A 27992-nucleotide genomic window follows, 5' to 3' on the forward strand; every position below is an offset into this window, starting at 1 on the left:
GAGGATTGGGCCCGAGGATTGTTTGTTTGAAGCTAGCTAGCCAGGAACTAGGACTCAGGAGCCTGTACAACTTTACCAGTTATATAAAACACATCACACACATCACACGCACTGCACTGGCGCTGGCCAAGCTGTCAAAGTCGTGCTAGTCCCGTGTATGAGAATTTATGTAAGTTGGAAATTGGCGTCCTATTTCTCCTTAACTTTGTCATTGGGAGATTCATCGGTAGGGTATGCACTTTGACATACCGGTAATGGCGGTATGCATGTACTGTCTGGTGAGTCATGCTAGCTTCACTTTGAAGCCTGAGTAAATCTAGTTAGTACGAATAGTTAGTAGCACAGTGAATCGTAGACAGAAAGATCCGTCTGTGCGGAGGAGTCTTTGTTTTTATGACATGATCACTCTCCTCAGGGGATCCGTGATGCCAGACGTAGTCGCCGTGGAACATATCCCCGACGACCAGATACAGATTGATCTTTCGGTCAAAGTGAATCAATGGTAATCTGTAGCTAGCTTCCTATTGAAAAAAATTGATTTCAAAATTTAAATTGAAATTTACTGTAGAAACATGACAAAGAACTGCAGTGATGGTGGCAGTGATATATTAGTAATGATATTAGTATTTACGGGTATTTATTTTGATGCATTTTGATGCAATGAAATGATAGATTCTGTCATTCTTTGTTCTCTTTGATAACTTCACAACTGCAAAATCTTCTAAGAATCTGTATCCCGTGGTATTAACATCCTTGTCATACGTACCGGTACTAGTGCACCTTAATTAGTCCTTTAGGTATCCACAATCCAGCCTGCCACAAAAATAAATAGACTACAGGCTTATTATTTATGAAAATGTCTCTTGAATGGGTAATCCCGGCAGCAGCTCGTAGAAAGCTAAAATGGCAATTGGTCAAATCATGCAGATAGTAGCCCTGGGCACACTTTTCAAACTGCTTCTGCTGTACAGATCCTCTTCAGTCTTAGTGGTACACTGTATGAGATAGACTTTAAGAAGGTGGAACTCCTTTGTCAAAGCTACCAGTAGATTGAAATTGGGGTTCACTTGCTTTGGTTTCATCATGAAGCTAGACTTTTGTTAACCATGATTTTTCAAGAACAAACAGTTAATTTCCAATATGAATTGTCTTTTCTGTACTTATCACAATAATGGTAAAAGGATTCAGTGAGCCAGCAAAATAGGGAACCAGGCAAGCAAAGTCACACCAGTGCTTAGGCGTGGTCGTCGCAGCATCCTGTCCAGCCGTTCTTCATCTCGGGCTGGACACAAGATGGCTAAACTAAACACGCTCCACTTCGACAACCTGGCCCTGCGGAGCCTGCCGATCGACCCGGAGACAGAGAACTTTGTGCGGCAGGTGCCCGGCGCATGCTTCTCCCGTGTCCATCCCACGCCATGTGCGAACCCCAAGACAGTGGTGTACTCGTTGCCGGCAATGCAGCTGCTCGACCTCGGGGAGGAGGAACTGAAAAGTAAGGATTTTGCAGCATACTTTTCAGGAAATAAACTTCTCCCTGGGAGTGAGACGGCATCACACTGCTACTGTGGACACCAGTTTGGCAGTTTTGCTGGTCAGCTTGGGGACGGAGCGGCTATGTGAGTGTCAAGTGACTAAGATTCTTTTTGTTTCAGGATTTGTTTACAGGTATTGGTCAGCTGCCATAGCACCAAAAAAAAAAACAACAACAACAAACAAACGAACAAACAAACTTTGGTGATAACATTGTGAGGACTTTGAAACTACTGCATTGTAAGCTAAGATCAGGGCCTCATTTCATATAAGGTTGATACGATGACAACTCTTGCTGGAATGGCAATTGTCATGGTAATGACAAGAATCCATCTTCCTGATTGGCTGTTGCTATTGGAAGTTGCCATTCCAGCAAGAGTTGCCATCCTAATATCTTTTATGAAACGGGGCCCAGGTCTTTACTTAGCACTTTCTAGCTGGCCAATGATAGAATATACAATAACATGTATTTGGGGATATCATGAACCAGAACTAACTGGATGCGCTAAATCATTCTGACACATATATTGTACTGAAAAATATTATGTGAGAAATTCCAATACCTGTAGATGCATTGACATAATATATGCAACTTTTGTTTCAGTCTGATAATTTTGTTTCAGTGGAAGATTCGCCATAAAAACTGAGTGCCAATAACACCTCATGTAGTACACTGAACTGTCCTTTATTCCTTTGATGTATCAAACGTTATGACTGAAAAATGGGACAACTTTACTTGTATTCAACATGCTGTAATGTACAAACTTAAATCTGTCAATTTGCCAAAGACCATATTACTTTCATTTGCTCTTCCTTTCTTTGTCTAGCTTTTCTTCACTCTTATCAAGCAAAATATTACTCTTTTTTCAAATGTTTCCAGGGTACTAAGTATTTGTTACACAACATGGACAAATTGCAATTTATACACACAAAAAGAACATGCCTGGCAAATTTAAGGACTACTTTCATTTCTCACTGATGATGTTTGTTGATTTAAGATCACTAAAACGAAAATGAGTGTGTACATCGAAGGTCATCATTACCTTCATCTTCATTTCCTTTCTCACCGTGATTTACCTTTAGTTTCATTTTTGCTGTATAGTTTTTGTCTCAAATGGTTTTTGGCTCTCGCTGAGTTGATACAGATGAGATGGCCGTCCTTAGTGTAAAGTTTGGCATCAGGTGGGGAGCTCACTCATAAGAAAGATGAGAACAAAGATTAAAAAACAAACAAAAAACAACAACACTAAATCGCTTTATTGGAAGTTGGGGGAAAACCACAATCCCCACTCTTGGGACTTAGATTTGAATGAGTATAAAGCCAGAAATCTATGCGCGCATGAAACTTTTGCAAATTTTGCAAGGAGATTCAAGATTCAAGAAATTAGAATGAACACAAAAATGTTTCTTTGCACAATGCATAGAATACCAATGGCAATTTTGCGAAAGTTTCATGCTGCAAAAACAGACTGGGTGAAAATGTTATGCTGCTAGTGTTTCTTGTTTTAAAATTTTCTGTCAATTCTTTGGATACTTGTAACGTGGCCATTTGGTTTGACTTTCTTAAAGGTACCTTGGAGAGGTGCTAAACCAAGCTGGAGAGAGATGGGAGATTCAGCTGAAAGGGTCTGGGATGACCCCTTACTCCAGAAGGGCTGATGGTAGGAAGGTCCTCCGTTCCTCCATCCGGGAATTCCTGTGCAGTGAAGCCATGCACCATCTAGGGATACCAACTACCAGAGGTGAGGAAGATATACCAGAAAGTGGGTGCCACTAATACCTCATGTGGTTCAGTTCTGCCCTTCATTCTTTTTTCCTTCTGATTAGTTTCTGTTGACACTTCATTACATCTCCATTTTACATTTTACTTGCCAAGTTTGAGAAACTGGGATAGATTTCTTAATACTAGATTTATCTTATATATACCATGGCATTTAAAAATGCACCATGTGTGGAGAGAACACGTGTACTGGATTGTACAGGGACTTATGACAAATGATATGAATGCTGGAAGCTTTGTGTGCCTGTTTTTGAGCACTTGTGGACAATTTCCGAATCAAATTTTATAAAATGATCATCTATACTAGCTGCTTGTATGTTTGTAGGGTGCTTTTTCGTGATCTTGAATTCAGCGCACCATGCCAAAGTTTTTAAGGGTTTCAAGGATAAAGTAATACACTGAATAGACAATTTGTGATGCATTGGAACAGACAAGAAAGCTGAATATAAATATGCAGCTAGAATGGCTTACACTCTTGCACTGGCAATTATCTAGTTGGACATTGCTTGTAACTGCCATGTGTATTTGTGTGGTATCCTTTTTGTGCTACAGCTGGTAGCTGCGTGACCTCTGACACGAAAGTTGTGAGAGACCAGTTCTACAGTGGCAACCCCATCCAAGAGAGAGTCACAATCGTGCTTCGGCTTGCACCAACGTTCATCAGGTATCAAGTCAACAACCTGTCTGGTATCTGCTACACATGAGCGTTAGGTTAAACAATTAATCGTTATCCTTGCTGTCATCATAAAAATCTGTCCATTGGTTTCATTGCACTTGAGATCTAGAGCCTGTCTTGTGCAGTGAAATTTATTATACTTTCAGGTTTGTTTGTTTGTTTGTTTTTAGACAGCAGCTAGGCTAACAAATCCTTCAGCCATGAGTATGATGTCGATGATGATAATGGTGGCTTCTTGTATAGCGCTGTTATCTGCCTTTGAAGGGAGCTCATAGCACTTGATCTAGAATATCTCAACTTCAACTGTTCATTCCATACATATTATATGATATTGGGACATTTAGTTTCCATTATCCTGAGTCAAGGAGTACTATGGAATGGGTTACTTGATCTCATGCTAACTCAAACTGCTTGCAAACATCTTTACAACATATGCCCTCTGTGTTTTTATCCAAGTGAAGAATTGTTCATGATTGTTTCATGAAGTATCACAGACAGTCTACTTGAAGTGTTAAGAATTTGGAGTCTGGAGACGTAGTAAATTTCCTTGGTGACTAGTTGTATGGTAGTTTATACATTCTACACCATGCTGTTTCCAGTATCATATGTAATGCACTCACAAATATGTTAGAGTTATCAAATGAAGATGAAATATATAGACGAGTGTACAAATATGAAGCATGCGAATACTGTTTAGGCGGTATATTTATTGCAGAGTTTTTAATTCTGGCAGATTTCTTGATTCCACTGACGTTCATGGCATTAACAACTTCACAAATTAGTCACAGAAATTTAGCCTCTTGGAAACAAAAGCCTTGTCTATTAGTAGTAAAATTTTGCACAGGGAAATGGAGACTAGAAGAACAAAAGTGAATGAAGAGAAAGAGGGATGAGAGCCAGCGAGAGAGAGAGAGAGAGAGAGAGAGAGAGAGGGAGAGGGAGAGATGGAGGGAGAGAGGGAGATATATACATAAATACAGTTGTAGATAGATAGAGAGCTTGCTAGATACAATGTAGATGGGTTTGTAGACAGACATAATATGGATAGATACACAGATAGACATATTGATAGATAGGTAGACAGATAGATGAATATATTGAGAGACAAAGAGATGTGTATAGAGATACATTGCAAGAAATGGTCAGATTGATTTGTACCTCCTGTGAGTATTCTGCATTAAAAATTTGTTTATATATATATATATATATATATATATATATATATATATTATATAATGTATCTTTTTTAATAACTGAGTGGTACTTCAGAATGTACATGTACTTCAGCTTGTTGATATATCCCAAAGATTCTGTATACAGTAGACCTCGCCTAAGTCGACATCGCATAAGTCGACAACTCGCTTAAGTCGACACAATAAAAAAGTCCCGATTTTTGCCTTTGTTATTCCTTGAAAATTTCCTCGTCTTAGTCGACATTTCTAAGTCGACAACTCGCGTAAGTCGACCTGATTTTTCAGTGCCAACTGAGCTGAAATACGTATTAATTCCCTCGTCTAAGTCGACATAATTTTTCGCTCAAAATCTTATCGCCATTCTCTGAAAAAGAATTGTTTTCCCGCTCCGATTCGCTGCATTTCTACCCGGTAATTCGCTAGGGTACGTCGCGGTAGCGTTCGCGCCATGCGTCCATTGTCTTGTATGCCAGAATAGAAAGGGTATACACTCATTTACACCTGAAGTATTACATGTAGTACCCAAGGCAGTTCACTTTACCCCTTTTCTCCCTCTCGTTTTTCTCAAAACGCAAAAATTTTGTACACTTAACTATGTCCCAGTAGGTATTCATTATCCGAACATGAAATGTTTTTGTAAATCCGAATATTCTGACGTTAATTATTCCGAAGCGGTATTAAAACCTGGGCCCTTTCTAGAAAATTTATTACAATGCAACTAATAATGCAACTCAAAAAAAATCAAATGCAGGTGTATCAAATCACACGCAACTTTTGCATTTAAAAGCAAGTGCGTTGCTGAAAAGACTTGCGTCTGATAATCATATGAAACTAGAAAATAATTGTACGAACCTGAAACTCAATTGCGTTTAGACGCAACTCTAAAAACCAAATGCAAGTTCGTCAAATCACACACAACGATGTATTTAAACGCAAGAGCGTTGCAGAGAAGACTTGCGGTTTTGTACAAATCTAGAAACTGCGTTTAAAAACATCTGTATACATCTACGGAAGTGCGTTATTGTTGAAAAGACTTGCGTTACTTTTTTTATTTCGTAAGCAAAATTAGAAATTAAACGCAACTCTGAAAATTCAATGCAAGTCCATCAAATCACACGGAAAGCTGAAAGACGTGCGTTTGATAATCATATGAAACTAGAAAATTGTAGGGAACTTTTTTTGAACTCAATCGCGTTTAAACGCAACTCTAAAAATCAAATGCAAATCCATCAAATCACACGTAACGCTGTATTTAAACGCGAGAGCGGTGCAGAGAAGACTTACGGTTTTTGTACGGAACTATAAGAAACTGCATTTAAACGCAACTCTAAACATATACGGAGTTGTGTTATTGTTTAAAAGACTTGCATTATTTTTCATTTCGTAAGCAAAATAAGAAATCAAACGCAACTCTGAAAATCAAATGCAAGTCCATCAAATCACACGGAACGCTGAAAAGACTTGCGTTTGAAAATCATACGAAACTAGAAAATTGTAGGGAACTCAATTGCGTCTAAAAATCAAATGCAAGTCCATTAAATCACACATAACCCTGTATTTAAATGCAAGAGCGTTGCAGAAAAGACTTGCGGTTTTTGTACGAAACTATAAGAAACTGCGTTTAAACGCATCTCTAAACATCTCCGGAAGTGTGTTATTTAAAAGATTTGCATTATTTTTCATTTCGTAAGCAAAATTAAAAATTAAACGCAGTTCTGAAAATCAAATGCAAGTCCATCAAATCACACGGAATGCTGAAAAGACTTGCGTTTGATAATCATACGAAACTAGAAAATTGTATGAAATTTAAACTCAATTGCGTTTAAACGCAACTCTAAAAATCAAATGCAAGTGCGTCAAATCACAAGCAACGCTGTATTCAAAAAGCAAAAGCGTTGCAGAAAAGACTTGCGGGTTTTGTCCGAAACTAGAAACTGCGTTTAAACGCATAAAAATTTACGAAAGTGAGTTATGGTTGAAAAGGTTCGCATTTTTTTAAATTTCTTAACGGAACTTTCGCCGTGACCGAACTTAGTCTGCACTTGCAGGGGAAAGACATCGCAACATTCACACGTTTCAAACTGCCGAAACGCATGCTGCTTCACAAAATGTCAATGAAAAAATGACAACGAATTATTGTTAAAGTTCGCTATGCCGAAGGTCTAAATCTCAGTCCAAAGTTAAAATAGTCCGACAATGGAAAGAGGTTTGTTTTTACGAAGGTTATAGTAGTCCGAAAGATGTCGTTTTCAAACAAAATTTTCTTCTTCTTTTTATTTCAGACGGGCCCGCGCCATACAGAGCGGTAATGTTACGAATCGGAGCGCGAGAACAATTCATTTTCAGAGTATGGCAATACAAATTTTAAACAGAACAAATATGGCGACTTAGGGAAGGAAAATCACACATATTTCAACTCAGTCGGCACTGAAAAATTATCTCGACAGAATCATGCGAAATCACACGCATATCTTCGCAGCAACTCACTTGAATTTAAATCGCAAAGTTTAATGCAATTTTGGGGAATTTGCGTTTGATATTTCAAATCAAGTTTAAAAAGTAAAGTGTCTAGAAACGGGCCTAGGTTTCCGATCCCGCTCTCTCAAAATCTCTCTAGAGATTTGGAAATTGTGCGTTGTCGTTACTAACCCGCGCGAGATTTATGCATGAACTAAGACATTATTGTTGCTGATGTCAGTAGGCATGTTTTGGCGGCAAAATGAATAAGATTTGGGTAGCGATCCCCATCGTGATCCAAATCTATACTCTGTACAGGGGAAATTAGTTTTCATTTATAAGTCGACAAAATGTTGACTTACGCGTAAGTCGACATTCGCGTAAGTCGACGTGTTTTGCTCAGTCCCGATTATGTCGACTTACGCGAGGTTGACTGTATTTCTGTGTAATGTAGGTGGCAATGTTCTGTCATTCTTTTATCTCTCCTTCTCCTGTAGGTTTGGGTCGTTTGAGATTTTCAAGCCAACGGATGCCATGACGGGGCGAAGAGGTCCAAGTGTTGGTAGGAAAGACATTTTGGAACAAATGCTGGATTATGTCATCAAAACATTTTTCCCTCAGGTAAGCTCACAGTTTATAGTTATGACAGCTATGAGCAAACTCAAGTTGGGTGGTTAAAGTGTAAAGATTACATATTGTAACCAAGATTCATCAATGGGAAAAAAAATTGCCATAAAGGGCAAAGGCTGTAAACCTGATGTTTCTTTTTGTCTTGGAAAATTTACAGCATCTGAATTGTAAATTACAGAGCAGAACAGAGCTTGTCATTACACAAGTTCAGTTATTTGGCAGATCATCTTTGGAGGAAAGAGTTTCTTATTTCTAGAAAGAGAGTATGGATTGGATATTTTGCTATGCTTCTCACTATGCCCATTAATAGGGGAAATCCCCAAAAGTAACACATTGCTATGTTAAACTTTGTTGTGCTGTTGTTCAAGTTTTGCAGTAATATATGTGTAGTATGAGACTTTTTATTACATATTATATGTTTTTCTCTTTTCTTTTTTTTCTTGCCATGTCAGATCTATGAAGAGCATAAAGAGGATAAAGTACAGCGTAATCTATCCTTCTTCAAGGAAGTGGTCAGGTTAACTGCCATAGTGGTGGCGGAGTGGCAGTGTGTGGGATTCTGCCATGGGTAAGTTTGGATCCTAGAGTTAGCCTCTCTTTTGTCTGCACACTCCAAATCAAAATGTTTATAAATCCATTACAATGCCTAAATTCAGTGAAAATTACTCTCAAACCTCAAGGCTGTTATACTGTAAAAGTGGAAATTTTCGCGGTGTTGAAATTTTCATGCATTTCGCACAATCAAAAGTCAGCGCGAAAATCAAAGCACACGAATGTTTTTGCTTGCCATATGTTCCAGTAGTTGATGTCTGGATTCCATGGAATTCAAAACACGTGAAACTCTTCCTACCCAGCCGAGCGCGAAAAATTAGTCGCGCGAAAATTTAGTCGTGCGAAAATATCCACTTTTACAGTAGTTCCTTTCAGGAGTACATTCCAGCGTTCTACTCTACCTGTTCCAGAGGAGCGCTTGAATGCTCCCATAGTGTACTGTACCGTATTGTTCTGTCCCGAAAGTGGCCCACTTCCTGATGTGCTCTGAAAGTGTACCGTACTGCACCATACTGTACCGTGCCAGAGAGCACTCAAACAGAAAGTAGTCCAAAAGTGTACTGACCAGCTGTTTAGATGAGAAGAGTCTGCAGAACACGCCCTACATAATAATAATAATAAGAATAATGATGATGATGATGATAATGATGATAATAATGGTGATGATGATAATAATAATAATAATGATAATAATAATAATAATAATGACAATAATGGTGGTGATGATGATGATAATGATGATGATGATTATCATATTAATAGTAATAATAATTATGATAATGATGATGATGATAATGATTATGATAATGATGATGATAATAATAATGATGCTAATAATAATGATAATAATGATAATAAAAATGATGATAATAATGATAATAATAATAATAATAATAATAATAATAATAATAATAATAATAATAATAATAATAATAATAATAATAATAATAATAATTGTATTTATAAAGCGCTTTATACTGGTGTTTCGAAGCGTACTGTATATGTGTTGGGTGCTACAAAATGTGTGACCCTCTTACTCGACTCCAAATACCAGTATATAGCTCATGAGGTAGACTGTCTGTACAAAGCGTTGTAACGCTACCAATCTGACATTGTATATTACAGTTCAGCAGTGTATGGTTTGCTTTGATTCGCTTTTGAGCACTCAAACATGGCCTACAGACATTTGTATGTCTCATCCATTATAGATTCATCAGACTTAACCCTTTCTGCACCCAGGCTCTTAGCTTAACTTGTCAAGGTTTATCATTAGCATTCAGCAATCCATCTAAACTTGACCTAGTTACAGTGTACCTCCGCCAAGGAAGGAGGAGGTTAAGCGATCATTGGGGTTGGTTTGTTTGTTTGCAAAATAACTCAAAAAGTTGTTAACGGATTTGATTGAAACTTGCAGAAAAAGTTGGTTATGACACAAGGAGCAGGTGATTAAATTTTGGTAGTGGTCCAGGAGTTTTTATGGATTTTTGAAGGATTTTTGCTCTTTTGGCATATAAGGTCAATGAACTTGGGAGTTCTGGCTGCGCGTACACGCACTAAAGCGCACGCTCTGCTCTGGCAAGGTGCCACCCAGCTGGAGGCTGATGACATAACAAAAGGCCTCTATATTGGGAAATTTCATGCATGTATGGGTGAGTTGTAGGCTTGGCAGAGATCTGCGCTCTCCGAGTGCTTTTCTAGCTGTAAATTAGCAATAGGGACTGGGGAAGTGGGCAATCTCTGTTTTATTGACTAGTAGCTTCCAGACATCTGTGCCATCTGGCGAACAAAGCACAACAAAAATTTGTTTTGTCGGGCATAACATCCCGTGTGTAAGTAGCCTATAAGCCAGGCTGAGAATGCATCTATGGTCTTTATTGTCACGCTTAACGTCTGATGTGGCGAGACTATTGTCTATGCTAAGCGATACATCTGATGTGGCAAGACGACGAACTGTACCCACCTATACCCACTTGTCTTGCTGTAGTCATTGTTTTCTTGTTATTGACTGTGAATTTGATAATAAGAAAACAATGACTAAAGCAAGGCAAGTGGATATACATTTGGAGATGGTAGATGCTTTAACTGTTCATCACTGTATCAGACATATCACTCAGCAAAATCAAGAGTCTCACCACATCAGATGTGCAGCGTAATCAGCAAAGACAATAGCTGCATCCTCTGCCTAGGTCATAGGCTAATGTTTAAGCTGCATAGTCATGTGATTGGTGTGACACCAGCCATATTTCTTCAAGACAGAAAGCATCTCTTATTTCTCTCTCTCTAATACAAATAGATTATTTAGCTTTATTAGGAAACAGGATATAGTATTATGTACACTCTGGTAAATGATAATGGCTCTTTATGTGGGAAAAGGAAATTCTGTTTTGTAAAACCAACAGATTTTATGTGAAGCTATCGTCAGTTTTAAAGAAAGATTAAATTTGAAATAGCTAAAACCCCAAAATGAAAGACTTTTCATTAAAATATTTGCTCAAGATCCTTGTTAAGGAGACTCATGCTTGTCCTGGGTGTTGAATTCTTTATTGGAAATACTTGTTTCTTTTCCAGGGCATGAAAACACTTTCAGTGCGTACATCTTACTCTCATATGAAAAAAGATGATGCCTCTAATGAGTGTGGATAAGCTTTGGGTAGGGGAAGTTTTTGTAAGAGTATTTTCTTTGTTTTCTATTTCAGTTCTGTTCCAATCAAAAATATTTTTCATAACTGAAATAGAAACATCACATCCGTGTGTGTGTGTGTGTGTGTGCGTCTTATTACACACACTCATTTATCTTTGTTTTGTTTTGCTTTTGTTTTAATGCATGGCTGGTATACCAGTTTGTTCCCATTATTCTTGATGACCTACCTGTTTGCTAGCACTGTTAGTGCCTTTCAGAGATAAAATGAAAACACCAGTGCTTATAGTCATTGACCTTAAAGGGGAAGGCTAGTAACTGATCAGTGGGAATCAGTGGGAATGCTGGAGGATGATTGTTCCAATTCTTGTGGGATTCATTTAAGAGTACATTATCTATTGCTGTGTGAAAATTATTTGCTTCAGAACGGTCTCATATTCAAGTAATGTGCAGTTTAATGTTTCCAGGTTCGCGTGCCTGGTCAGTGACGGGGTATTAATCTGCACATTACTTGAATAAGAGACCGTTCTGAAGCAAATAATTTTCACACAACAGTAGATATATAATGTACTCTTAAATGAATTCCACAAGGATTGGAACAATCATCCCTCAGCATTCCCACTGATTCCCACTGATCGGTTACTAGCCATCCCCTTTAAATGTGCTCTTTTCCAGGGCATTTGGCTTTAATTTGCCACTGAATTACTGGCATACTGCTCTATCCCACACTTCACCCTCCCCTGCCCCACGAATTATGGTATAATATAATCCAAAATAAAATGAAATAAAATGAAAGTAAATGAATAATAAGAAGAAGAATTTAGGAAAAAAAAATTAAAATAGATAAAATACAAAAATTTCCCATGTGCAGTGCACGTCAGGCAAGGTAACTTTATTGTAAATACGCAGTTTAAACCCTTACCAAGGACTTTGTAATACAAGAGTGATAGAGAAGATTACATAAGCTCAATTCACTGGAAATTAAACATGATATATTCGCGGCATGAATTTTTTGAGAATTGGAACCGGCGGCCTTTTTCGTGGCATGAAATTTTCGTGAAGTGCCACTGACGTTCAATGCATAATAGTGTAAACAAGGACTTTTGCGTGCATTTTAATTTCGCGAATCTTGGCGCTCGCGAAATTTGCGAAATTAAAGTGCACACGAAAATTCCTCGTTTTACAGTAAAATCGGGAAATACAGTACGACAGCGGCTATTCTAATCAGTAAAAATAAGTACAGGCACATTACAGGTTAGATTAAACTAACAATACCATGACCTTTTGTTTCGTATTCCCATTCAGAGATTTAGTTTAAGAGAGAGAGAGAAAGTACTCAATCGAACAAATACGTACATGTACCCCGGGAAAAAATGGGGGCTTTAACCTGTTGAGGACGAGTCCGGAGTATACTCGGGCATGTGTCTATTGGAAATGCATGCTGTAGCAAAATCAAGCTGGTCCTTAACGGGTTAAGAGAAGAATTGTTTATCAGAGGTTACATCACACGAAGTAAATAAGAAAGAGTAAATTCACATAGAGAACAGTTGGCTGTTACTGTTAGCTTTGTGTGATGGAATGGAAAATGGTGCACATGGAAAGCCACATGGGCAGGTGTAATGTACAATGAAAACATCACACAATAAATGTGGTTTTCTCTTGCCATCATAGCAACTTTTTATGAAATGAGTCCCTGGGCCCTGTAATTGAATTGATCAGGGCCCCGTTTTATCAATTAAGATAAATTTGATTTTAAATTTCCTTACCACACAGGCTGCCATAGACTTACAGTTGAAATCAACTATATAATCAATGTTAACTCTTCCTAAAACATGGCCCTTGAAACAATACTGGATGAGTCCTCCTAGAAACTGAAATGATGATTGTAAAGTGTTGAGTATCACACTTGTTCATGTGACCAATAAGGAAGTGAAAGAGAAATAATAACAATGTCCTAATGAGGCAATTGGAAAAATATTAATGTTGAGAGTTTGATCCAAGGTGTGAAGTTGTTATTGTTACCATCACCCTCAGATTTGTACAAATGATGGCATATATATATATGTATATGAAACTACACATCTAGCTTTTGGGAAGACATTATATGCTCATAATTACTTTGTTGAGGAGACGCACGGACAAAGGAAGACAATTTGTGTTCTCTTAATGTTTTCAATGATACTTTATCCCATTTGATAGCAGGCTTTACTGCTTACATTGCTTATCCGCACAATGTCTTCCTAAAGCTGGATCCAGATACAGTGCAGATATATATTTCCCGCTTCGAGGAAATCCCCCCCCCCCAAAAAAAAAAAAAGAAAAGAAAAAAAGAAAAAGTAAAACTGAACTGCAATTGAAACATTATGACGTCCATGCTTCTACTCATAATGCAGTGGTATATGTTTATTACATTTAAAAAGTAGTTTGACAATATTTGGTAAGCAAGGTCAACCTCAGCAATTTATGTCATATGAGATCAGTCAATTATTTTTACTTTAATTACAGAGAAATGAATCAATGCTCGTGAGCCCGGTAACAAGAAGAAGAATGAAATGACTAGCTCAGATTACAGCCACAGGATATTAGTATTACATGGAGTGGTCATTGGTATTGGATAATGAAATATCCTGGATTGTACTTTGATATATTCTATGAAAAAAAGATGTATCATTGGTTAAAGTAGACAGTGTTCTAGAAATGTTGCTCAAGTTCATCAATTTTTTTTTATTTCAAATCAATCTAGTCTATTTCTAGTCAACAAAAGGGTAAACATTATACAAAGCATGTATTTCATAAGCCATATGATCTTTAAAGGACAAGTTCACCTTCATAAACATAAGGATTGAGAGAATGTAGCAATATTAGTAGAACACATCAGTGAAAGTTTGAGGAAAATCAGACAATCCGTTCAAAAGTTATGAATTTTTGAAGTTTGTGTGCAGTAACCGCTGGATGAGAAGACTACTGCAGTGTATGAATAACTTAGATGTCACATGCGTACAACAATATAAGGAAAATATAAAGAGAATTTCACAAAATTCCATCTTTTGAAAAAAATACACATTCCCCTGACTCGTTACCGACAAATGTTATGGGTAATATTATTCCCCCTGCCTTTAGAAAGAGGCAAGTCAAGAGCTCCTTTATTATGCGAGAAAAGTGAAAATATGTTGAATTTTCTTTTACATTTTCTTTATACTATTGTACGCATATGACTCACAAGCTGTAGTAGTCTCCTCATCCAGCGGTTCCAACACAAAAATTTGAAAAATTCATAACTTTTGCATCGATTGTCCAATTTTCGTCAAACTTTCACTGATGTGTTCTACTATTATTGTTGCATTCTCTCAATCCTTATGTTTATGAAGGTGAACTTGTCCTTTAAACAATTTACAAGAAATGTGTTTCTTAAAGTTTATTACAAAGAATATATGAATGAATTTAATAGTGATAGAAGCAATATCATCTTTGCAAGGGTGATTGAAAAGTTAATACATGTACATTTTGTAGGATGGAAAAGAGTGATTCACTTAAAAGAAAAAAAAAAATTTGAAAAAAAAAAAATTATTGTAACTGATTGGCAAATTGCCCTTCATCAACGTAAATAAATGTTTATTATTCAGCGTTTGAGTAAAAGCCACAACAGAAATTGTGGAATATACTCACATGGGATTCAAACCCCGACCTCTTGATTTGCTTGACAGATGTCATATCCACTATTATAAACTTGTGAGCTTCTGCCCAGTAGCCAGTGATGGCTTTGATCCCTTATACATGTATCATCGGGTACTGCATATTATTTAGATTAATGATTCTTGCATTGAGTTGTTTTTATTACAACTGATTGACAAAGTGCCCTTCATCAATGTAAATAAACACTGATTACACTATGTCAGTGTTTCAGTATATTGTTGAATTGCTCTTTGTCAATCAGGTGCAAAAAAAGCAACTCGACACAAGAATCACTAATTTCAATAATTTTTAGTCAAATCCAAAAGAGAGTAACAAACATAACAAATCTTTTAATTGTTCCTTCTGAAATACTAATTGACTATGCTCATTGTTTCAAATTGCAGTGTCCTAAACACCGACAACATGAGCATCATGGGATTGACTATTGACTATGGACCCTATGGATTTCTGGATGGCTACGACCCAGATCATATCTGCAACACAACAGGTCCGTCACCAGGTCAAAGGTCACATGCTGATGTGTGCAAGATAAATTGTATTTGCAGGCAAGCTTGTGCAAGCTTGCTCATAAAGTCAGTAGCAATGATACCTGATGTTGGTAAAGGCCGTGTCACACCTTTCCGGGCAAGCCGTGCGTGCGACTTGCAAAGAGCATTTTTGACTACCCGGAGGTCCCCGTAGATGATCCGCACACGACAGTAACTAGCATGTATCTCAACCTTAGTCGCCCGGAGGTGCGCACACATATATTTTTACCCGCAACCGTGTTTAGGCCCTGTCACACCTTTCCGGGCAAGCTACTCGGGCTTGTTACGTGTAGGGATTTTCTAGCATACCGGACATTCCTGAGGGCGGAAAAGGATTTGAGAGAGTCAGCGCATGTGTCTTACTTGCTGGACGCATTCTACTTAAATTATACTTGCGAGTATACTGTGTGACCTTTGTACCAGTCGCGTGGGGGCTGACATTTCAGTGAAGGAATTCCTCCAATGGAATGGCTGAAATCCCACAGAATTTCATTATCTTGGCTGCATACGCGACTGCGAAGTACCTGCGTGGGAGTTGCCTGGGAAGTGCTGCCGCTAAGGGCCTCCTACTGGCGTTCTGCGTGGACCTCTACGGGCATTCCCGCGACTCACCCGGAAAAAGTTTTGGTCATGCTCAAAACTTGGCTGCGGTTAAATCGGACTTGCATGAGCACCTCTGGGCAACTACGCGCTAGATACTGTCAGGTGCGGACCAACTGCGGAGAGCTCCGGGGAGTAAATTTGTTTCCCCACAAGTCAAGCTGCAAAACTTCCCCCGTACGGTATGACAAGGCATGAATGAAAATTGCAAACATTCTTGTTCGCCCGCTGAAAATCTTCTACGTGCTGGAAACTACCTCCTCGCCAAAAGCCCGCATAGCTTGCCCGGAATGGTGTGACACGGCCTTAACACTCATCCAAATGCTGTGACCGAGACCACATATGCAACACGACAGGTCTGTTCTCAGGTTAAAGGTCATACACTCAAGAGAAATAGTATGACTGGCGTGCTTGCTCAATAATAGCCTCAGTGCTGTGATATCTGATGTTGGAAATACTCATCTAAGGACATTGCATATCTTTAATATCTAATACTAGTACATCAGTTAGGATATTGTGGGCTAATGCGCTTTGGATGAAAAATACTTTTTTTGATCTTTTTTATTTGTTTAAAGGCATAATTTACTATTTGCAGATGAAACAAAAACCCAGCTTTAGTGCTTTGAAATACTTCTAAAATATGAGTTATGGACAGAAAGACCACTGTAAAAATGTGAACCCATGTAATCGATGTTAAGTATTGTTAAATACACAAAATGTAAACAATAGTTATAATAAAAATGTTTCCAGACTAAACCGTCTACAGTTATGGTTTATTGAGAAAAATACTGATATCTCCTTATATTTTAGGCTTTATTGAAAAAAAAAAATTATTTGGTAGGATGTTTTGTGATACAACAGACCTACACATTTGTATCATTTGTGATATCTTTAACATTTTTAAAATCACTGCTCCCAAAGGTAAACAGGACCTTTAATGCATGTGTGATGTGGTCACATATATGCAAGCAAGAAGATGTTGGAGGATTAGAGTTTTTATTTGTGTTTTGCTTCGTGAAGTTTGGAAGATGCAATTTCTTTCCAGAACTGACAAGAAAAAATATCAAAACAAGAAAGAAATAACAAATTCTGTCCAACCCCAAATTTTAAGTGCTATGATGTAATGTACACTGAAAAGCAAAGATATAAACTACAAGTATATATACTGTAACATCTTGTGACTAATGGACAACAGTGCCTACTTACCGTACACTGGCAATTTGAAGTACCTTTCAAACCTATGCTGTGTTTCAGATGACCGAGGGCGCTATACGTTCATTCGTCAGCCGGAGATGTGTCGCTGGAACCTGGAGAAGTTTGCGGAAGCCCTATCCATGGCACTGCCGGAAGAGGTGTCCAAAGCGGAGCTGAGTCTCTTTGACAATGTGTTTGAGGAGCACTACCTCACCAAGATGAGGAAAAAGTTGGGACTTCTCCGCAAACAGCTGCCGGAGGACAAGTGAGTCATATTTGTTCTTCTCTTTTTAATCTTCAAAGGGCTTTGCAGTCTATTACAACGGTAATCTTTTGGGGGTAGATACGCTGACAACAAAATATGTGTTACCAAAACAGAAAAAACTTTTAAAAAAGGATTATACATATAATATGGAAAAAATTGCATATATACCAATTTTACAGTATGCGTAAATTGTAGTAATGCATGAATAATTGGGAAATCATTGAACATTCAATCAAATTATTATGAACAAATGTAAGAAAATGCCATCTGAAGTGAAAGCTTGATTTTGAGATATTTAACTTCAGTGTTTGTCATAACAACTTCCAACATGAACAAAACGCTTTTAGTACAATTAGAGTTACTGCAAAGTGTACTTGGGTTAAATGTATGCCCTGGTAAAGTAGGAATCGCAATAGTTGGTTTGCAGTGTTTCTTTTTGTTTGTTGTTGTCATTGTTACCTATCTTCTTTTACAGGTAAAATATGATAACTTCTGTTACAAATGTGTGAAATAAAACTGAGCATTTGTGATGCTTTTGTTTTGTGAAATCCCATAAATTCCTATATCTGAACAAGGATCTTTTAGGACCTGTTTTACACAGTTGGTGCTATCCCTAGAAAAGAAATTAAAATGACCAACAGCATGAGAGGAGAGATATTAAGTGATTTTGCAGATCAGTTCTACACTTTTTTGATTCGTACGATATTCTTAAATTGAACATGGCCATCAATGGTGCCCTCTTTTAAATTCTACAGGGAGCTGGTAGAATCTCTACACAAGACGATGGAGGCGACCAGGGCCGATTTCACCAATGTCTTCCGGAGTCTTAGCCACCTCTCTCTCCCCACGGCAACGGGGTTCAAGGAGGAGGAGTGTAAGGAGCTAACAGAGGCCCTCGTCTCGCAGTGCTGCAGTCTGGAAGAACTCAAGAAGGCATCTGCTCCACGCATCCACCCAGGGTACGTTTCCCCGTCTATTTTATCTTGCTCATCAGAGTCAAGTGAGCTATTTAAATCTCACATTAGCTGCAGTCACACTGGCAAAAGATGGCAAAGTTTGAGATCATGATCTGTAAGATCTCAAAGTGTCGCCAGTGCGACCCCAAACTCCCCGAAAACTTCTCGTGAAACTTCCCACTCAAACTAGGGAAAGTTCCCGGACCCCTACCAATCTTGTCGGTCTTTAGGCAGTGTGAGCGCTAGCAACTGAAACTTTATGAAGGTTGTCACGTGACCAGTCAACCCTCTGTTTGTGGGTGGTGCCTCCAAGGTGTGCCATCAGTGTGATGTACATGTGTGCATTATTACTTCACAATCACTAGCTGTGAGATGGCTTGCTCTTTCTTCTATCTTGTGCATGCGCACCAGTGACCCAAGCTTTGAGGACTCAAATATTGAGAAGTTTGACTGCCAGTGTAGACAGACAAGCAAACTTTATGATCTGTTGCCAATGTGACCCTGGCTATTGTCTATCTTTTATTTCTATTGCATCCTTCATTAATGAAATCCAGTCCAGTGATTGGTCTACCTAGCATCAAGTATACTGGGGTGGGGGGGGGCTATGATGCCAATATTGATAACACTGCACGCACGCTATCGAAAAACCATTGATCGATCATATAGCCATGACGACTTTTATGGAATGGGTCACTTTACCATGAATGTCGTCACAGAAGAGCACATTTTTCGTTTTCGTCATTTTGTTTACATATCAATCAATATCATTGCAATGTTATTTTTGGTCACATGACTCTGTGTTGACCTATCACCAAATAAAACAAAACAAAACAAAAAAGCACTGTGAAATATATCATAATATGCAGTATTTCCATGTTGATAGTGCTTGTCATCGCATGCAGGGTTATCTCTGTCTCTTTTATTATTCATTAACTGCAGCCAGCTTCAGATGTTGATGATGCTAACCCAGAGCAACCCCTCCCTGCTGGAACAACTCTTTGGGAGCAGCGAGACACTTATGAAAGAGGTCCGCAGGATGGAGAGATCTAAGGAATTATTGGTAAGTGAAAATTGATAAAGGATGGTAGCATACAGATTGATTTCAAATTGCAAATACTGTTTCTTTTTGAATTGCTTAACCCGTTGAGGACGAGTCCCGAGTATACTCGGGCAGGTGTCTATGGGAAATCATGTTGTAGGAAAATCAGTCTGTCCTCAACGGGTTAATACATGTCTATTCTAGTGACATAGAAGGTGCAGTAAGACTGGCAAAAGATTGAAAATGTTACAATTTTTTGTCATACTTTCACACTGGCAGCCGAACTTCTGATCTTTGGATAGAGAAGTTTGTGTCTTTAGTGCGCGTGCGCAAGGAAGAAGGAGTATGCAGTCTGATTACTAGTGACTGTGATGTAACAGTGAACACCAGGGCCCCATTTCATAAAAGGTTGATATGATGACAACTTTTGCTGGAATGGCAATTGTCATGGTAATGACAAGAATCCAGCTTCCTGATTGGCTGTTGCTATTGGAAGTTGCCATTCCAGCAAGAGTTGCCATCCTAACATCTTTTATGAAACGGGGCCCAGGTGGTGGACTGGTCGTGTGACAAGCTTCTGGAAGTTTCAATATCTAGCATTCACACTGACAAAAGATAAGAAGTTTGGCAGGGGTGGGGGAAATTTACCTAGTTTGAGTAGGAAGTTTTGTGAGGAGAAGTTTTATAGGAAGATTTGTGGGAAGTTTGTAGTCACTCTTGCAAAACTTTGAGATCTTAGAGATCACAATCTTAAACCTGTCGATCTTTTTTCAGTGTAACCATGGCTATAGAAGCAAGGTTTATAATATATTGAACATTAGCTGTGTGCTAGTTAAGAGTTCAACGGGTCATTGACACCTGAGGAAAGAAAGGTAAAGAAGTTTCCATATTGTTTTCATTATTATGTTTTTCTTGTTGACACCCTGTTAAGCACCTGTTCAGTGTAGATATCAAGTTATTCCTTCTTTCTGTGTATAACACAGTGAAAAGAATATGAGTTGGAGTAAACAAGTTGGAATTCTGTCTAGAAAAAAAAAGAGGTTGATAAATCATCAGCTTGTTCTTCACACCTGTTTTGTTCATTCTTTTTTTCTGTTCTTTATTCATGACCAGTTGTGAAATCTACAATATTGGTGTAAACAAATTGGAATGTCTTTCACCTGACAAAGGCAAACGAAAAATGTTTTTCTTTACACCTGTCACAGTTTTATTTCACATTCTGAATGATTTGTAACATTAAGCAATACCCTTAGCAAGGTGAAAATCCTTCTTCTGACAGTTTGTTTTCATTTTCCATCTGGCAAGATGACTAGATAGCCGATATTCAGCTGCACTATCATAGTGTTGCTGCTACAGTAAAGTTCGTGCAGAGCTGCCCTGATCTTAAGTTAATGTGTAGTTACAAGTAGCTAACTATGATGATGGCAACACCCTGAGGGCCTCAAATTCAAATGAGTTTGGTGAATGGAACTTGAGGTTAGGGATGCTCCTTCAGAGACTCCAACTCTCCCGTTTTCGACGGGAGATCTCCCGCCGAAAGCCCATTTTTGCAAAATCTCCCGTTCTCCCGTTTGAGATTTTGATTTCTCCCGCCCTGGCTCTGTGTCTCCCGTTGGAAAGGATTTCTTACGTATTGCCATCGTATATCGGGTGGAAAAAAAAAAGCCTTAGATATAGCACCAGAGAACATCTAGAACCCTAGGAACTTCGCGCTTCGCACACATCAACTTGGAGTCTCCCGTTTGCTAAGGGTTTCGGGCGGGAGAATCTCCAGATCAGAAGGTGCTTGGGGTTGGAGTCTCTGCTCCTTACCACAAGAAGTTTTGTAGTTAGCATAGGCATGCTCACTGATTACTAACTAGGGTACCCATGCAAAACATTGTGCACATTACTTAGTGGGACCATGTAAACACGCAGTGAGCTTTGGTTAGACTTGACCCCTCTGAGCACTGAATTATACTTCTTGTACAAAAGGGATCATTTCATTAAGCATACTGTATTTCCAGATTTTATCATAAAGTGTACCTCATTCTTAGCCGACTGTGAGTCCTATCATCAGTGATGAGCGGCATGTAAATTTAACTCATAGTTTTGAGCTTTTTGGCCTATGGACAATAGTAGCATGACCAAATAATGGCTGTTGACAACAGTGACCCACCTTAGCACCTGTTCAATGTAAATTTTAAGTTACTAGTGTTTATTTGTTTTTTCTTTGTACAACACAGTGAAAATAGCTGCATGAACTGGAGTAAACAAGTTGGAATGTCATTTACAAAAACAAATGACTCATTGTGCCTTCACACACGGTCTGTTTTGCCTCATTTTTTTTTTGTGGTTTCTTTGTTCATGAACAATTGTGAAATTTACGACATTTATGTAAACAAATTGGAATGTCTTTCACCTGACAAAGGCAAATAAAATACATTTTTCTCAACACCTGTCACATGTTTCACAGTTTATTTCACATTCTGCATGATTTGTAACATTGAAGAGTATATTTAGTAAGGTGCAGACCCTTCATCTAAAAGTTAAAGGGGGAGACTCCCAAATAAACATGTGGATTGCATGAATGCAAGTGTGTTAGTAGAACTTATCTGTGAAAGTTTGAGGAAAATTGGACAGCACCAAAACTTTAACCCTAATCAGGCTGGGCTTTTTTGGCTATGCTATATCTGGGGGGGGGGGATTCCGCCCCCCCTTCAGATCTCGCCTATGGAACGCGTGATCGCGCCGAAAATCGGCACACGCGACGCCCGCGACGTATACTATCAAAATGTATGGTTGCTTTCTCCGAAAAATTTTTCATATATTTTATATTAATTAATTATTGTAATTTATGCATAAAATCAGTTTTGGGCTCTAAATCACTTATTAATGCTCTAATTAAGCTAATTTCCTTGTAAAAATGTTTCTGGTATCATCCTCCTGAGATATAGGATAAAAAAAATCTGTATTGAAAGTAATTTCTTATGTATTTGATTGTTTTTTTAATTTCTTATGTATTTCTTTGTTTTTCGACCTTTTGTTTTTGTTTGTTTTTTGGCCAAAATTTGTCACAGACATTTTTCGAAGCTTTATTATGCTAAAATAAATTAATTTCGTCCATTCTAAGTCAAGATATGAATTTTTATGTGAATTTGCATTGGATTTGTACACAAAATCACGTTTTGGAGCAATTTTGGGGTTGACAAATTTTTTTCGAACGGGCGTCGCGTCAAAACGGTACGCGCGGGCGCAACAATTTTGGTCTCAAAAGTTGCGCGATACTTGAAGGAAAAAAGTCATGAAACATCGCGGCGGGAGCTTATCGCGCTGCGAAGATATTGCGCGAAACGTCGAGGGGGGGGCGGATTCTGCCCCCCCCCCCCCCCAGCCTGACTAGGGTTAAAGCTTCTTAACTTTTGGATGGATTATCTGATATTCCTCAAACTTCCACTGATGTGTTCTAAAAATATTTCTGCATTCACTCAATCCACATGTTCATTTGGGTTTCATTCCCCTTTAAGCTTACAGATATTCAGTATTCCATATACCTTCAAACAAATTTGATGATTTTCTTTCTCCAGGCATTTGCTATCTGTTATGCAAGAGCACATGACAGTAAATAAGTTGGAATATTTCGGAGGTTCAGAATGACAAATCACCTCAAATATGGTTCAGGGCTATGTTGCATAACAAGATGGAATCAGACATTTAGTCAGAAAATGAAACAGAAGTCAGGTATCAGCCAATCAGAATTGAGTATTCAGAGAATAATGTTTGATCTTAACTTTTATGCAACAGGGCCCAGGGGAATATAAGAACGACTGAGGTTTAGTTTTTTAATTAATAATTTAAGAGTTCACATAAGACATGTTGTTGCTGGGCCGACAAGACCTCGTATCTACATAATGTCAAATGTTCAGGAGAGCAAAAAACATATGGCAGCCTAAGCACTGCATCAAATGGGAGAGCTCTTCCCATGATATGCCGTGGTGGCTTTATTTTTGGGGTAAGACACCTACCTAGGATTTGGACAGGACATCACTTATAACTGATTATCTGACCATTTAATTTCAGATACGAGGTCTTGTCGCCCCACCTCCAATGTATTGTAAAGACAGTCATTGTTTGAAACCAATACTTCTTTGTTCATGAATTGCTTGTTTCTTTAACCCCTCAGAGCTTAACGGCAGAGAAAAAGAGAACCGATGACGCAGCAGCTTGGTCCACTTGGTTGGAGTCATACCGGACAAGGCTTGAGAAGGAAGTAGAGGGAATAGAAGGAGACGAGTTGGTTGAGATGAATCGGAAGAGGGTGGAGGTGATGAATGCCACCAACCCCAGGTTCATCCTGAGAAACTACATCGCAGAGAATGCCATCAAGGCAGCGGAAAATGGCGACTTCTCTGAGGTTGGTGTTGTCTCTTTGTTAGCGGTAGCTTAGTAGTCATGTCTTAACCCGTTGAGGACGAGCTGATTTTGCTATAACACACATTTTCCATAGACACCTGCTCGAGTATACTCGGGACTAGTCTTCAGTGTGTTAACCTGTGGAAGACTACATGTAGTCCTGAATATGCTCGGGCAGTTGTCTATGGGAAATGTGTGTTATGGCAAAATTAGCTTGTCCTCAATGGCCCGAATTCACGAAGGCAGTACAAATGAAACCATGGTTTTACACCATGGACAAAAACCATGGAGCGCCAAGTGTCACATGGAATATTTCGTTACAAAATCAGTCATTTCGTAGATGAAATGATTATTTTGTAACGAAATGAAAACATTTTTTAACTAAATGAACATTTCGTCCACAAACGTTAACGAAACGGTCATTTTGTCGACGAAATGACCAATTTCGTAACAAAACATTCCGTGCGACACTTGATGCTCCATGGTTTTTGTCCATAGTTTAAACCATGGTTTCATTTGTACCACCTTCGTGAATTCGGGCCACCGGGTTCATGTGCACTTTGAAAGAAAGAAAATGTCATGTAATAAACCTATATAAGGGAATGATGCCCCACGAAACCCCTTTGATAGTTTTTGAGACCAAATCCTACCTAGAGTGAAAGTTTTTTTAAATTTACATTTCGTGCTGAAGAAATTATTAATTGGAAATTAATACATTTGTAGGAGATACAAATTTCAGCAAATGTTATGTGCTATGATGTAGCAGCATAAGGAAGTGAATATTACAACAAAAGTTTACCAAGTACAGTAAACACTGTGAAAGTGGCAGACATGTACAGTACATGGGATGGTTAAAGGATGTAGTGTTATTGGGCTTCTTAACTCTCCCAAAACATGTTCAGTTATTGATTTACTTGCAAGAATTTGGTCCCGATAGTTAGTGAATAACTTGGTACTCTGATGATGTGTTATAGAGAACATACTTCAATAGGAAAACAGAATATCGCTGTTAGCCATGTCTTTGTCACACCTTGCTAAAAAGGAGAATGCACAGACACTATATCTGTGGAATGTTCAAATGAAAACAAATATTGCATGTGCTGTTACATTGCAACTGCATGGACTAATGGCCGAATGCAACAAAGTGCTCCCTTTCTCAATAGTATATTTGTAGAGCACAATATGAAACAATTCAGTTATTTACATAATGCTGTGGAAAATTCCTGATTTTACCTCCATAAATGACATCAGTGACATGGTTGTGAATAGTGTGGTTGTTTTCCATAAAATTATTCTTATTTTTTTTTCCAATTTACTTGCAAGGTGCAAAGGGTGCTGAAGATTCTGGAGTCACCGTTCAGCGACGACGTCAATTTATCTGATCTGGAGGTTCAGACTTCTCAGCAAGCAGTGGATGATGAAGATTCAGGTAAGAGACACAGCCACAGAAGTCTACAAGGTTTCCTGACGTCCATACATGGTGTGGGTTGTTGTGGCTTGACCCAAATTTATGGGGTCATCCCACACACCCACGAGCCATACGGACCACAAGCGTGACATTGAAAAAATGTCCAAGAGTCATACAGCTCTTGAGCTCGACACTAGGCAAACAAGTCGCATAAGTCTGACACTGGGTTAAAAAGGCCCACAAGAACGACACTGCATACATTAAGCCCTGTGATACAATGAGTGTCGGACTTGTAGGCTTTGTTTGCCTGATGTTGGACTCGTGGGTCTTATTTGCCTAGTGTCAAGCTTGTGGGTTGTATGGCTTGTGGGTTTTGTGACTCTCGGGCTGCGTGACGTGCAACCAAATTTGTAAGAGTTCATGGTCTGAATCTTGGCTAAGGATTAGAACAAGCAAAAAATTGATATATCTCGGACATGTGCATATTATTATTTGTTCATGAACAGATGTCCATTGTTGGGTGTGTATGGATGGAAATGAGCTGCTTGGGGGAGGTCTGTGTTCTTACTTAGAGTGCTTTTTTCCATTCACTTTTGTTCTTGCTGTTTTTATCTTTCCCTCTCTTATTTACCTACTCTTTCCTTTTATGTGAATATATTTCTTCCCACTTTAATTTCTTCTTCCTTTCATCTCCCCCTGTACCCACTGCTTAGGTGCCAGCCATGCAGACCCAGGGAGGATGAAAGATGCAGTACCCCCAAAGAGCTGCACGGGCGTGGCCTACGACAGCCGACCACCTGACTGGGCGTTGGATCTCCAGGTCAGCTGATCTTCGTAGAATGTCTCCGACGGTTCCTGCCAGAATGGTCCTACAGCTTACGTGATCACATTTCTTAAAGATTCCTGAGCACGATTCATATCAGACTTTATAAATAGTTTCAATTTTTCATGATGATGTTTCAGTGAACTTGACAGTATCACATAACATGATGATACCACATTTTCTTTTGGATCACCTTTTCAGATGCCAATAGAGTTCTTCTAAAGATTGCTATTGATGTCTGAATTTACACTTCATTTTATTCTTGAACAACGTAGCAAAGAATATTCAGAGTACTTCTTTTATTTCCTCTAAGTAATTGCTATGTCTTCCAATAGCCACAAGGTAATTGAACCCCCCCCCCCCCCCCCCCCGCCACACTTTTTAAGGCAACTATCATTATGGCACCATTTATTGAATTTTTTGATTTGCTGTCACATGAGAGTCCATGTTGCTTTATTGTGGGCCTCTTTATACCTTCTTTCTATTTCCTGTACTGGTTATTTTGCAAAATAAGGCTACAAGTAGCAATAAAACATGCCACTGTTGGTTTCTTTTTATTATTGAAAGCCACCTTATGTCTTAATCATATAATGAGTGTTATGAGAATCCCATCTTGATATCAAGCAAGGAATCTTAAAAAGGTAATCATGTAAGCTAAGGCTATATGTGTAGGATGGGAGACAAGAAGTGATGTTGTTACCATGGCAACAAGGCAACTCGGTGCATCAATTCATATGCCTTGATTGCATTCATGAAGACTAGTACTTTAAACCATGAAATGGAGAGTGCTGGTTGGATTTTTCAGTTGCCTGGTAGCACAAAAATTGATGGTGTCGTTTTTCAACTCATATTATGATGGTATCTACCCAATGTTTAAACTCAGAGTTTATTACAAGCAATAGTGCATCATGCTTACGCATCTCAATGACAAGCAGTTTGGGGTTTTTTAAAGTTTTGTTTTTAAGTGTAAACATTTTGTTGTTGTTTTTAACATGAAACTAGATACATGCAAATTGTGTCAGCAACAAAAGGACTTTCCTGACGAATTTTGAATGTACAACTGCTGGGTGTATAAACTTGCCAGTATGCAGTTATTGTTGTATTTGCAAAATGGCTGTAAATCATCTCTGATGCAAATCATGCATAGGAAAGACCTGCAATCAGTTTGTATTGAAAAACAAAACAAAAAAACAAAGACAGTAAGAGTTTATCAAATGTATGAAAATAAGTCAGTTTGGAGTTGGCTCACGTGCATATGGGTACAAATGATCTATTGTTTTTCTTAGTTGGTTAGGCACTTCACTCGTTTTCAAAGTGACATAATGCGTAGGCTTGGCCGATGTAACAATTTATGGAATTCATCAATCATGTTCAAACAATGGATGAACTTGTTTAGACCAGGTCACTGGAATGGTCCATTAGTTAACACTTGGGAAAGCATCCATGTCATTTTGCAGTGAATGTATTAAACAATCTCTTTCTATTGATATTGCCAAATACCACTTTTGCTGTCTGGCGGATGTGCTGGCAAACACCATTTATAAGGCTACATGAATGATTACTGTATTACATCCCGGATGCTTAGCTCAGTGAATTTAAAAACCAACATGCCCTGTTGATATGAAAGACCTTTTTC

At 38.5% G+C, this 27992-nt stretch overlaps 1 protein-coding gene across 1 annotated transcript; it reads left to right on the forward strand.

Annotated features, from left to right (window-relative positions):
* Nucleotides 1–1285: 1285 nt before the first annotated feature.
* LOC139725934 (protein adenylyltransferase SelO, mitochondrial-like) lies at nucleotides 1286–26362 on the forward strand. Its single transcript, XM_071637017.1, has 12 exons — nucleotides 1286–1619; nucleotides 3103–3275; nucleotides 3866–3977; nucleotides 8137–8260; nucleotides 8722–8837; nucleotides 15536–15639; nucleotides 17534–17738; nucleotides 18494–18697; nucleotides 19634–19754; nucleotides 23896–24126; nucleotides 25449–25584; nucleotides 26280–26362. Exons 1-12 carry the CDS (start codon nucleotides 1294–1296, stop codon nucleotides 26360–26362), a joined length of 1935 nt encoding a protein of 644 aa, XP_071493118.1. The 5' UTR covers nucleotides 1286–1293.
* The last annotated feature ends 1630 nt before the right edge of the window (nucleotides 26363–27992 follow it).

The sequence above is a fragment of the Diadema antillarum genome, unplaced genomic scaffold (genome assembly GCF_040938485.1).
Source record: "Diadema antillarum isolate AM-2024a unplaced genomic scaffold, OU_Dant_1.0 seq00000069_RagTag, whole genome shotgun sequence".
NCBI lineage: Eukaryota > Metazoa > Echinodermata > Echinoidea > Diadematoida > Diadematidae > Diadema > Diadema antillarum.

Coding starts and splice junctions, on each gene's coding strand:
- LOC139725934 (XM_071637017.1), top strand. CDS start 1,294: ATGGCTAAACTAAACACGCTCCACTTCGACAACCTGGCCCTGCGGAGC. Junction 17,739..18,493: donor AAACAGCTGCCGGAGGACAA/GTGAGTCATATT, acceptor TAAATTCTACAG/GGAGCTGGTAGAATCTCTAC. Junction 18,698..19,633: donor GCTCCACGCATCCACCCAGG/GTACGTTTCCCC, acceptor CATTAACTGCAG/CCAGCTTCAGATGTTGATGA.